Below are 12,578 nucleotides of genomic sequence, written 5' to 3' on the forward strand. Positions count from 1 at the left end.
AATTCAACTTTTGATTAACAGATTTTTTCATCACTTGTTTTCAATTCCTATTTCAAACATTCACACAATAATACATTTTCTATTTCAAACAGTAGAGATGCCATCACACTTGCACAAACACTAAACAAACCATACTGAGGCACAAAGAAGCCAGAAGGAATTCAAGTAGTAGTCCAAAAGTAATTTGGAAGATGCATTTTTTCTAAATCTGAGGTTTATATTAAAAATAAACCAATTTTCCCATCCACAGAAATTAAACAGCTGACTCGTCTAAATATACATACCAAGTAATGAGATACCTGTTTAATTTTGGGGGGTAATTTTTCATAAAAGATGACAAATTTCTATAAAAACTAGTTCTTGAATGCTTGAAATCTATGTACCCGCCAGGTAAGTAACTATTAAAGAGATTTTTTTAAAAATAAAAATATATAAGTTTCTCTATACTACCTAATGGCAGATAAAATATAACGATAATTTTACAGTGAACTGGTCATACAAAGAAAAATACTTTAAACTGTTTCTCTATAGGTAATTTAAATTAGAAACAAACCAAAAATAGTTTATATTTTAAATGAACTGGTCAATAGGTTAAGAAAAATAGTGTTAGAGCACTGCAGACACTTCTGCTGACATCGCACAGAATAATTACATCTTTTGGTCTTCATTACAAATGCTGTAAAAGTGTTGTTATGAAAAGGAAAAAAAAAAGCAATCTTCTCCTCCATCCCAAAAAATTAACAGTAAGCCATTAAAAAAAAACCAAAAACTGTTTTAGGAGGCATTTCTTTTAGCTTGCATGATATAGCCTTTGGACTTGATAATTCCTCTGCTTTTAACAATGACTGAATACCGGAGAAGCCATAAAGGAATCCACTCATGTGCTTTCGTGTTCTGGATGCTTTCCTGAAGAACTTCTTGGAAACTTGCTTCACAAAGTAATTCTGAAGTTAAAAAGGGATATTTATGCTTTAAATAATGTCATGTGAACAGCTGCAAAAAGCAACACTTAGTAAGAGAATCCTTTTCCTACAACCAAAAATTTTAAGCAGTGCCACAATCCATAGATCCACTCTTCCTGAATGCACATAGAGGAAAAGCAGATGAATATTGCAGAAGAAATCTTCAACTTTGTTGTTGTGGGTTTGTTTTGGGTTTTGTTTTTTTTTTTCCAGGGGGGTGTTGTGTTTTGTTTATGAGTTTTGGCTTTTTTTTTGGCTTTTGGCTCCTTTTTTCCCCAACATCCAGTATTTTGCACAAAACTAATTAACAGAGATTTCTACAATATCCAGTGGAGCTGATCAGTAGAACCATTAGCAGGAAAAACTGAAAATTAAATTTGAGAAGCTAGCTAGATCAACCAGAAGCGAGTAAAGCTTCAGTGCTGCACATTCTCAGTTACCTCTGCCGTTATTGGAAGCTCAACATTCACAGCTTCTCCCATGACCGGCTCATAACCACCACAAGCCCAGAAAGCATTCAGAAAAAAATGTGCTTGAATGCCACAAAGTGGAAGAGGAAGGCAAGTACAAATCCTGCTAGCTTCCTCCAGAAAGTCAGTCAAGGAAACAGCCTGAAGAGTCTCTTCAGCTGACCATTACAGAAAAGTCAAGCTTAGCAAGCAATACATAAGGGAATCACTACTCCCTTTGTTTTCTATCCAAATCCTCTTTTCATAACTCCTGATTGAGAGTATTTATGAAATTGCAAGCTGCACTTTGGCCTTCAGAGGACATGGAAATTGTTGGGTTGCGTGACAATTCATCTTGCACACTGCCAGAGCAGCAACAGTGGTACTATAAAGCACGTGCTTCATAAATAGTGGTGTGTCTTTTTTTTTTTTTTTCCTTTACAGGGGAATGAGAAGAGAAGGGAGGAAAAGCATGACCATCTGACTAGTTGGCCATAAGGAAGAATGCAGGGAAAGAATGAACTAAATATTAAGACTTCTTGCTTACAATTCCAGCAAGATATTTAAGGTGTCATTACAGTGAAGAAGATTAGATGATGTTTGAGAGAAACTAATGTTCTGCAATATTCTAGGGACCTGGTAACTCAGAGTTCTACAGTCTAAAGGAAAGCCTCCAAGTCCTTCAGTCATTCAGTAAATGAATCACTGCACAGAACAAATACAGACTTTACACCACCTCCTTTCATAATAATATTATTTTCAGAAGTCAGAACTTTGAAATAATCTTGCTTGAAGCATAATACATGTCTAACATTACCAAACTACTCCAACATCAGCTGACCATCAACATCTCTATGCAAGCTATTTCACACACTAGTTCTGGGCAAGTGGACTTTCATTTGTAATTTACTCATATTCAGCATTACAACTGTCATGTCATTCTATGTTTGGGGAAAAAAAGCTTTTTTTGAACATATGTAGTACAATTTTCTCAGTAGTTTGTTCTTCTATTTACCTTTTTTTTTTCCTCAGATTAAAGTGACTTCAGGAAACTAGCCTTCCCCACCCCTCAACCCCCCATCTTTCTTTTAGCAAAAGAAAGAACTTAATAGAAATGTTTTATAAAAGAACTTTTACAATCCTTTGTTCAGGATTCAAATGTAACAGACTGAATTTCACAGAAAGATTATTTCTGAATTTGAACTGAATAAATGCATTTAGAAGTCTTCAGTTAACTTATCTGGCAAAGCCTTACCTTTTGGATCATTGTGAGTTAACAGCTGTATATCAAACTGCTTTGCAAATGCTGTGAGATCGGGTGGCATCACACAACAGGAAGCCAGGTTCACCTGGTTACTACTGGGTTTTACCTGAAAGTAGCAGAATACTTTTATAAGAAAAAAAAAAAACCCACCCCTAATATACTTATTTTAGTTGTTCCCACCATGCCCTCTATTACAACAGAAATGTTTTTGAGCAGTTTGCCTTTGACCATTGCTCGGAGGTCTGAACAAGGCTAATTGAATCCGCATGATGCTGAACAGGCAACTGCTATACCTGCAGTTCCCTGCAGCATGGAGCCCAGAACAGGAACAGGATCTAACTTCAGGTGTTGCCACAGCAGGATGAGTACTAACCCATACTGGTTTCCTGTCTGCTGTGCTCCCTAAACAGCAGCAGGGGTTACACCCCACTGAAAACATTATAGTGGCATTAGTTTGAAAAATACTTCAATTAAAAAAAATCCAAATAAATTTCTCTTAGTGACATATAATTTTCAGGCTTCCATCCCTTCAGGCAAGTGCCTAAACCACATTAAGTTAAAAGGGATGCTCATCCACTGACGCTTTCTCTGCTCATTGCAAACTACATTTCAGATCACCATATAGGTGGTCGTTAATCACCCCAATTACCCTCCTCTCAGTATACACAAAACAGCAAGGGGCACAAGTAGGGACTCTTAGCAGAACCTCTTATACAGATACGGCGTGTTCAGACACCACAAAAGAAGTGTCCTAAGAGGAATATTTAAAGAACTAATAAGGAAACTGTAGATCTACAAGCTTACATGAGCATGGGCACAAACCAGTACAGACAGCCATCACTCAACTGTGAAGAGGCAATTAGTCACATGGGACAACCAAGTATCAGGCCACTTCAACCGACCCTGTCTTCCCCTCTTACATTTAAGTTCAGCAGTCAAACCGCTTTTTCCAAGGGGGAAATCCTTCCATTCTTAACTCAGCTTAAAGAGAAAACATATTCCAGAGTCACTGGAATAAATCTGTGAACAGTACAGTTTGTACTCCTTCCTAAATATAAAAGCATTCAAAACTCCAACCTCCAGTACTGCTGGCCTGTGGTTTCCAGCCTTTGCTGGTCTGTACATAGGAGCACTGAACAAGTGACAGTCACACTTTGAGCCTCCCACACTTGAACAACTTTGTCACTATTGATAAGATGCTGTTTGAAAACAACAGGACCAACCAACATTTTATATATAAACCCATCTATAACAGCAGTTTATCACAATGTGGCAGCCAACAAAACAACAGTTATTCTGTCCTAGAAATGCTACACGTAGGAAGCTTGTTCTCACCTGTGCCCACAGATACAGCTGCTCCAGCAGTGCTTTATCTAGGTCGGAGGTACCTATGGCACCAATCTTCTTACTTTGAACTAGATTTTCAAGTTCCTGCCAATAAGGTTGCAAATACTCCAAGGACAGGCTAGTTCCATCTTCAACAGGAGGGGGGGCAACAATGACTGAGTCTAACTGAGCGACTCCAAGGGCAGAACATGCTGAGGAAAAAGAACAGAGACACTGCAAAATCTTTCATAAGATACAAACACAACCAGTAGGACTCCAAATTCAGCAAAAAAACACACCTCCTGCTTTGCTTCACTAGCTTCCCATTCACCATTTGAAACTTCAAGTGTATTGTCAGCCAAAGATAGCAACAGAGTGTTTTGAGCACAGAATCTAATACACAGCTGAATGCCAAGCTGCAGTTGTAGGTCTTGGGGTAGGGGATCAAAAAAACCCCAAACAAACAAAAAACATGCAAAAAACCCCAACCACCAAAAAAGCATGAAGCTTTTTTCTCCTTTTTAATGTTAAAACTGTATTTTTCTCTGAAGACAGTGGTCACATACAATTCTCCATTCCTTCACTGTCAATTTCTTCCAAAATCTGTAATGTTCACTCTGAACTATATCTCAAGTACAGGGCATGGAACAGAAGAACTACCTGATGTATGTGAGGAGTTAAACCAGAAGCACACAGAATACAGACATTTAAATTGCCAGAGAGAAGTGGCAAGTCCTGGGGTATCACTGAACTTTAGGAAAGATGAAAATCACGATGCATCTTCCACACAGCAAAAAGAATTAAAAAAGTAGCTGAACAATTTTCTTCTGGAGGAGGATTGAAAAGTTATATCTGACCCTTTGTTCTTTGGTAGCCCCCTATACCCAATCTTCCAAAGTGGCAAAGTTCAATGCTGCTCACAATTACTGCTACATCAGGCTATCGAAACTTTACATATCAGTACAGCCACTGTATCGTATTTTCAATAAAACTTATCTATTTTATCAGCTACTTGCAGAATTGCTTTACTTCCTAAATAATCTCTGAAATACTGCACAGTTAGTAAAGTTCAGCATGTTAAAACCAGCTGTTGTTAGTTGCCAGTTGCTAAGAACTGCTGTATCACTGTTACTAAAACGTCACATGCTCTTCACTTTAACAAGTCTTGTGTGAAAGGACTTGCTCCTGCTTGGACTAAGGCATCAGACTTGAGTTTGTGAACCCAAGGGTACAGTGACACACATTTATCAGATTTACTGACTGAACTAACGTGCAAATGCAGTCAGTTACTTCAGTCTCTCAACAGGAAAACACGATATACTTGTGACAGTCACTTAACACACCTCTTAGAAGGAAAAGGTTCGAATTTTATGCTAAAGTAAAAAAGAAACCCTACCAGAAGTTTGAGTTATGCACTTACCCAGGTCAACTGCATCTCTGATCGATGAAGAGTTTGATCCAACGATGAAAAGTTTTGCTATTTGCAAAGAAAATGGAATCAATAACTAAGCAAGCTATCTACTATTAAATATATAGCTATTTACTTTTGCTGTATACACTACTTATGAGTTCTGGGTTAAGTGTACTTGGAATATAGAAAAATTACTTCAAAACCTGGAAAAAAGCCAACTGTCTGAAAGCTGACTGCCCAATAAGGACACTGCTCTCTTAAATTTTGAAGTTGTACAGCCTCAGAACAAGAAATCATCCAGCTGGATGATGTTATAAGCTGTAAAGCTAGGACTGCAGCATCAAGACACTGAGCAATAACCATAAAACCTGCATAAAACCTCCAAACATAATACAGACCTCTTCACAACTTATTGAGATCCAAGATGTACTAGTGTTAGTTTGGACTGCCTCTTTCAAGTTCATTATATTCAGCCTAGAAAACTTAGGCAAATAAATGTCCTTCAAATGCTCTCTCAACTGCAGTATTAGCTATAATATTTTGCTTCCAGAAAGTCAAAGATTCACAAAATACATTTAAGACTTTGAGGGGTTGAAGAAGAAAAGCGTCGAGCTGCTTTAAAACCCAAAATATGAATTCAAGTCTCTCTTAGCCAACTTCTAGATTACCCAAAGTATGAGAGTGTGCACTGATGTCATTTGACTTTGCAATTACAAAATACGGTGAAAAGAAATACATAGATATATCAACACCCTATTAATGACTGCATATGGAAGCATTTTAATCCACTGGATTTTTTACTATGTTCTTACCTGATACTTTCAGCTCATCCCTTTCTTCAGGATTTATTTTTTCTATAGCTTGAGCTACAGTGCAATCCAGAACCTCCAGTATTTCCTGTAGTAAGTACACGAGACTTAGGAACAACTCATCAAGAGGAGACAGTAAGTTCCTGAAGAAAAAAAGCCTCATGGCAGTTAGAAACAAAAAATAGTCTAAAATGCATCGACAGAAAGAAAGTAACAATGTACCAATGCTTCTTGATCTGAGGAGCAGTCAAGAAAACGAAGCTATATACCCCAACACAAAAAATGACTGATAAGAATTATTGGAATAAGATATTGGAGTGTTCTCATTCCCTGATGTGACAAGATGTCTCTGCCAGTTTGAACTGCCTTGCCTTAAGGAAAAGTCTCATGACCAGCTGAAAAACCCCAGGCTATCAGAATTAGGGGGTTTGGGTGGGAGCATCTTTGCATGCCAGTATTTTGTAGTTTCGGTGAAGCCTACGAAAATCCTACAGAGTGCTGTAAAATACAGATTGCAAAACAATAGTTTTGAAATAAAAAAATAGGTAAATTTTTTCAGATATTTCATCCCCAACCTCATTTAGTCTAGGCTGACATCTCACATCAGCTGGCACAAAGTGACCAAGTCTTTACCTAAATGGGATTTTGTAGTATACACAGAGACACGCTCCACCCCCATACAAGAACCCTTTGACACATTTTACTGCCCTACCAAGAAATCATCAAGCAAGTCTTTGAGTTATTTCATACATTCAGTATTTTAAACACAAGGTAGGGGTTTTTTAATTACCGGAAACCAAGATAATTCACAAAAGAACTTGGAATGATGCAGTTAACATGCTTTGACAGTAAAGCCTAGCTTACATTAAACAATTAACTTTACGTGGATCACTATACTGGATCTTACAAAGACAGGTATTTATTTACATTCTCCTCTTGAGCAATCATTAGGTCTTCCACAAATCACTCAGCAATAGCTGCCTCCCCACGCTCCAGGGTGGAATGCAGCAATGTGCACTTGATGCCACCATTACACAAGAACTGGTAACAAACCCCAAAGAAAGAGTCAGGAAAGGCTTTTAGGTTTCAGGTGTCTCTCCAACCCCACCCCCTTTTTCTTTTTTTAATGAAACATGCTAATATTTCACAGAGCAAACAGTTTAGTGGGAACCTATTACTGCTTTATTGAATTTCAGAAGCAACAGTGAAAGAGAAGCATGCAAATACACCAAGATCTTGATGTGAGATGTCCATGACTGTGGTTTTAAGAATGATGTGAAAGTCTTTAGCTGTTGTGGGAAATATTGCCATTTCTGCATCTTCAGAAAAAACTTCTGACACAACCACGGCTACATTGCAGAGTTCCCCTCCAAACAGGGTGCTCTTCAGTTTATCATCACCACAGTTTACATAATTCTCCACTGAGTTTTTACAAGCATGCTAGCAAACTTCTAAGGTACACAGATTTAATTTTTTTTTTGCAGTTGTCACAACATTTAGCTAACAATTGTTTTATTGGCATCAATATTATTCTTTACTTCAATATTTCCAAATTTAAATAAGGGTTTAAGAAATACTCTTATGATATCTTGAGCTGCAGATACTGTCACAGAAATGCAATAGATTCATTTATGTTATCAAATATGTAAGCAGCTACATACTTCTCTGTTTTCAGGTGTAACATACATGGCACCTCACCTACCTGATTTAGGTTTTGTCCAATCTTTGAGCTCCATTCAGTCAGTGTTTTCTGAATGCAGTCCCGCACCTGCAAAAGATACTGTCACACTGAAGTGCACGTATGCTGCAGCTGCACAGAAATACAGCGATTCGTAGGTGTGGAGGACAGATGTTCACTGTGCAGGTGAACTAATGAAGCCATTCCTTCGACCACAGAAGATTCTTCCTTCACAGATTCTATCTGAAACCTGTTCTAACTAGTTTACTTACATATTTTTCTCCCCTCTTTGGTAAAGAGCTTTAGTACTAACATACACAATGTACTTTGTTTATTTCTTAGACCAATGCCACCTTTAAAGCAAAGAACAATGCTATGCAAGCAACAACTAGGGTGGGTGGTGGTTTGGTTCTTTTGCTTGAAGATTCTAAAGTTACAACGTAGTCAGGTAACAGTGTATGTGCCATGACATTGTTATAAATCAGACTCTACAATCGATCCCTAAATACTCATTATATTAATTCCGTCTCTTTCCGAGATGCATCTGACCCTTTTAATTTTCTGCCTATTTATTCCACTCTGCCAGACCACTAATGCTTTTAAGCCCTTCATTCCTGAAGGGGAAGCCTTCAGGATTCAGCCACTAGGATCTGGGTGACGGATTTTGTGTCAGCTTATTAATCAGCTAATTAATCGCATATCGTACCAGTGCTTCAACGGTACCTGCGCTCTAGGCTCCTTCTCATCAATCTCAGGAGTAGTCACCCTGCCTCTTGACCTACTGTCAAGGCTGCATCTGCCACAGGTAGAAGCACTTTTACAAGCTGCTGCTTTGCTGCACTTTTAGCAGTATCTTTTATACTGTTGTAGATGTGTACTTTTTGTGCCATTAAAAAGCAATTTCCCATGTCACCTAACAATAATTCAGAGAGCTCATGATACCATGCACTAACTAGAAGCCACCACCCACCATAAAAATGGATATCAAGGTTTAAGACATAATACAGTAACAATACTTTGTGAGCACAAATTTTATACCTTCTTTCCCAGTCATTTAAAATGGCATGAAAAAAATAACTGAGTCAAAAGAGAAGAACTGACTCCCCCCACCAAACAGCTGTCCACACTCCTGGAATTCTTTAGACTATTTTGATACAGCCAGCAGTGTTACCTTTTCCTTTCTGAGGAAAAACCAGACAGTGATAAGTATGTATACTCTATACATTGCTGCTTTCTCACTGTCACACTTTCTATACTAGTTTGCACAACCCCCTGCCTCCAAAATACGACAATTGCATGTGATTGCTTTTCCAACACAGTTACATCCTGAACTCCTAATGTGAGGGCTCATAGCTTGCAAAATTTTAGCTTATGTTCTGTCACTGACAACTACACACACTGTAACTACACCAAACAGGAGAATTAAAGGTCAATTTATTTCTTATGATTAATTAAAATTATCTGGTTTTGGAATTCCAGCAACTCTAGAGAGCCATCAGTCTCATGTTTAAATGCAGATTTCCTTGTAATCAAATGAATTTAGATACCTTAACTTATTAGTTATGCACACTGGCCACTCTTCATTTACCAGCACTCCAGAAACCACTCACAGGAGGGTGCCCATTACGATACAGCTATCTCCCTGCTACATATTTCCCAGAGATCACAGCGCGCTGTAATAATATAAACGCATTATTACCACGACAGCTGCATAGAAGTATGATGAACTTTTTACTCGTCGTTACATCACCCTCCCGGTCACCTTTCTTACCATTTCCATGACTAACACGCAATCGATCCCCTTCCAGATTATCAACAGTGCCGCCACATCGCAACCGCCCGCCCAAACCCGCAGCTCTTGTGATCAGGGCATGACCACCCGCCGGCTCGCGCCTCACGCAGCCAGCCCGGCGGTGCTGAAGCTCACGGCCGCGGGGTCTCCAGACCTTTTACCAGGACTGCGAACAGATACGGCAACAGCTCCAGAGCGGGGATTCCATCAACTTTTTCACAAAGAACGACAGCTGAACCTTTTGAGGAAGGCAGCAATGACCAATTTGCCTGAAACCTGTCACCACTAAAACAGCAAATTGATTTCAGGGGAGAAAAGACAACCTCCACCTTATGTAGCTGCAGCTCCTACCTACTCGCGTTTTATTTTGCTAGAGAACGGTCCCCGATCTCCGCTGGCATAACGGACAGCGCTCAAACTCGCCAGCGCTTCAACTCTCCGGCCCCGAGGGCAGACACAAGGTCCGGCTTCTCCGGCAGGAGGCTGGTGCGCAGCACACCGGCAGCCGGGCCACGGGGCGAGCCTGGCTCGTCGCGGCCGCCGCTTCCCCGCGCTGCCTCCGGGCCGCTCCGCCGCCCCCAGGGGCCAGCCCCGCGCTGCCGCTCCGCCGGATGCGCCGGCCGGCCCGCGCGGAGCAGACGCGGCGCCAGGAGAGGCACTAACCACCCCCCGCGGCCTGGCGTGTCCTGCCCGCCCGTGCCTCCAGGGCGCGCGGCGCGGGCACGCACGGAGGGACAGGGCGGCCCCGAGGCGACTGAGCCCTCTTCGCCTGTATGAACGACACCGGGCCGGGCCGCCCGGCGCCGGCAAAACAAGCCCTACACCGGCGAGCGCCTTAGTCGCCCGGACGCCTCCTCACCCAACGGGCGACCGGGAGGGGCGCCCGGCTCTTCCCCAGCCGCAGCACGGCACAGCCCGCCCCCCTGCCTCAGGGCCGGCTCCCGCCGCGGCGCCCTGGCGGGAAGCCCCGCAACCAGCCCCGCTCACCTCCTCGGCGGGGGTGGCCGGGCACTTCTTGCGCAGGCAGCCCCAGTTGAGGAGGTTGCCGGTCTGCAGGGTGAGGATCCCAGCCTGCTCCAGCAGGGCACGGGCGCCGTCCGTCCCCATGGGGCAACCTGGCGCTACCACCGGGCTCCCCGCGACACCTGCGGCTCCGAGCGAGGCGCCGCCGTGACTCAGCACAAATAACGGCGGCGGGGGGGATGCTTTGTAACCGTCCCGGTCACGTGGCAGCAGGACAATGAGCGGCAGGGCGGGACCGACGCGGGAAGGAGCGCACCAGCGCGCGCTCCGCCAGTACCGCCTCGCGGCCCTACCGCGCGCCTGCGTGCCGCCCCTTGCGACGCGCACGCCCTCGCTTGGCAGCGCCCCCTGCAGGGCGCCGACCGCGGCGAAGCACGCGGGGCGGGGCCTTCCGAGAGCGGGGCCGGCGGGAGGAGCGGCGCGGCGCGGCGGTCGAGGCCGGCTCGGTACGTGCCGTCGCGCCCCGGGCGGGTTCGCGGAGGGCCGCGCTGTGGCCCGGCCCGGGGAAGGACTCTTAGCACCGCCCGGGGTACACGTGGCTCTGCCGGGCGGGAGCGGCCCGCGGCTCGTTAACCTCCCCGCCCCGGCCCCCCCAAGCACGGCGATCAGCGCGGCCCGAGCCGCTTGGTGTGCCCGGTGTTCCCCCGGCTGCTCTGCAGGGCTGGTAACGCTGGCGGAACCGCCCGCGTTCCAGTCGTAAGTAGCGGTCGTCGGCAGGGCCGAGAGATAAGCGGCCCGGGGGAGGAGGAGGAGAGCCTCGGCTCGGCTGCTCGCGGTACGGCCTGGCGAGGCTTCCCGCCGGAGCGAACCACCGGCTGCCCCCGCTGCTTTCAGCCCGGGCGCACCGGGTGGAACGCGAAGCGTTGCGGTTTGGGGGTTTCTTAAGAGCAGGCGGCCCCTGGAAAGCCACCCCGAACGCTGCGGCCCCTCCCTCCCTCGGTCGGGCGCAGTCCGGGTGGGATGTTTTTCTTTCTTGGGGTATCCCCTCCCCATCCCACCTCCAACCCAAGGGAAGCGTAGGGCACCCATTGTCACTCTGCTGTCAGCAAGGGAATCTGAACCCTCGTTTCTAACAGGTTTTCCTTCCCCAGGCTGCACGTTGCGCTAATACGAAAACCAATTTGCATCACTTCTGTCGGGCTGAAGCCTGATCACTTGCCGGTGCAGAAGGTTAGTTTCAGTGTTCCTTGTGTTTGTGTTCTGGTCACTCTTCTGTATTGGGTTACATTCGTGTTTGATACGTTTTCCTCGTTGTACGAATACAGAGTATCTGGAAGTAAAACATTCTGAAAGGTCAGCTTATTGGGAAAAGCAAGAATGTTGTTTTCTTTCACATGACATCCCAGAAGGTCTACCCTGGCCCAAAGGGTAACTAACCCTCCAGACTGCATGAGCTTGGGAAGGAGCCTACGCCTCCATATGCTTTTACATGTTTCCTTATATTTATGCTGGTCGTGAATTCTCTCCTGCTGGGTCTTTCACATTGGCCTTCTGGCTTTCCAGTAGTGGCCTTTTCTTTTGGTGAAGTTTATTCTCTGATGTTCCATTTCAGTAGCTTCAATGGTTGTGATTCTATGACAGCAGGTTAAAGTTGGGGATTGCAGAACAGTTTGAAACAGTGCATAGCATAAATGGAATTTTCTGGCAGTGAAAAAGCAATGTTCCTTTATACCATCACAGAATTTGCTGATATTTAATTACCTTAGCTCCAGAAAAAGGATATCATGTTATGAAGACTGCTTGGAGGAAAACCAGCATCAGCCTCTGTACTGTTTCATGCCATGCCTTTAATTCTCAGCAGTGGCAGAAACACATCACAGGAGAAGAAAGGGCCTCAGCTGAGTTCCCTTGTCAGTCCCATCAC

General features: G+C 43.8%; 1 protein-coding gene across 2 annotated transcripts; it reads right to left on the reverse strand.

Annotated features, from left to right (window-relative positions):
* Positions 1-774: 774 nt before the first annotated feature.
* GCLM (glutamate-cysteine ligase modifier subunit) lies at positions 775-10,798 on the reverse strand (the record flags this gene model as incomplete). Of its 2 annotated transcripts, XM_084266179.1 has the most annotated exons (7): positions 775-944; positions 2,667-2,781; positions 4,011-4,213; positions 5,422-5,478; positions 6,225-6,309; positions 7,924-7,989; positions 10,679-10,798. In XM_084266179.1, 7 exons carry the CDS (start codon positions 10,796-10,798, stop codon positions 775-777), a joined length of 816 nt encoding a protein of 271 aa, XP_084122305.1. The 2 variants fall into 2 exon arrangements, with proteins under 2 accessions (XP_084122305.1, XP_084122306.1); XM_084266180.1 differs by lacking the exon at positions 7,924-7,989.
* Between the last annotated feature and the right edge of the window lie 1,780 nt (positions 10,799-12,578).

Source organism: Gallinula chloropus, assembly GCF_964237585.1.
Source record: "Gallinula chloropus genome assembly, chromosome: 6".
Lineage (NCBI taxonomy): Eukaryota > Metazoa > Chordata > Aves > Gruiformes > Rallidae > Gallinula > Gallinula chloropus.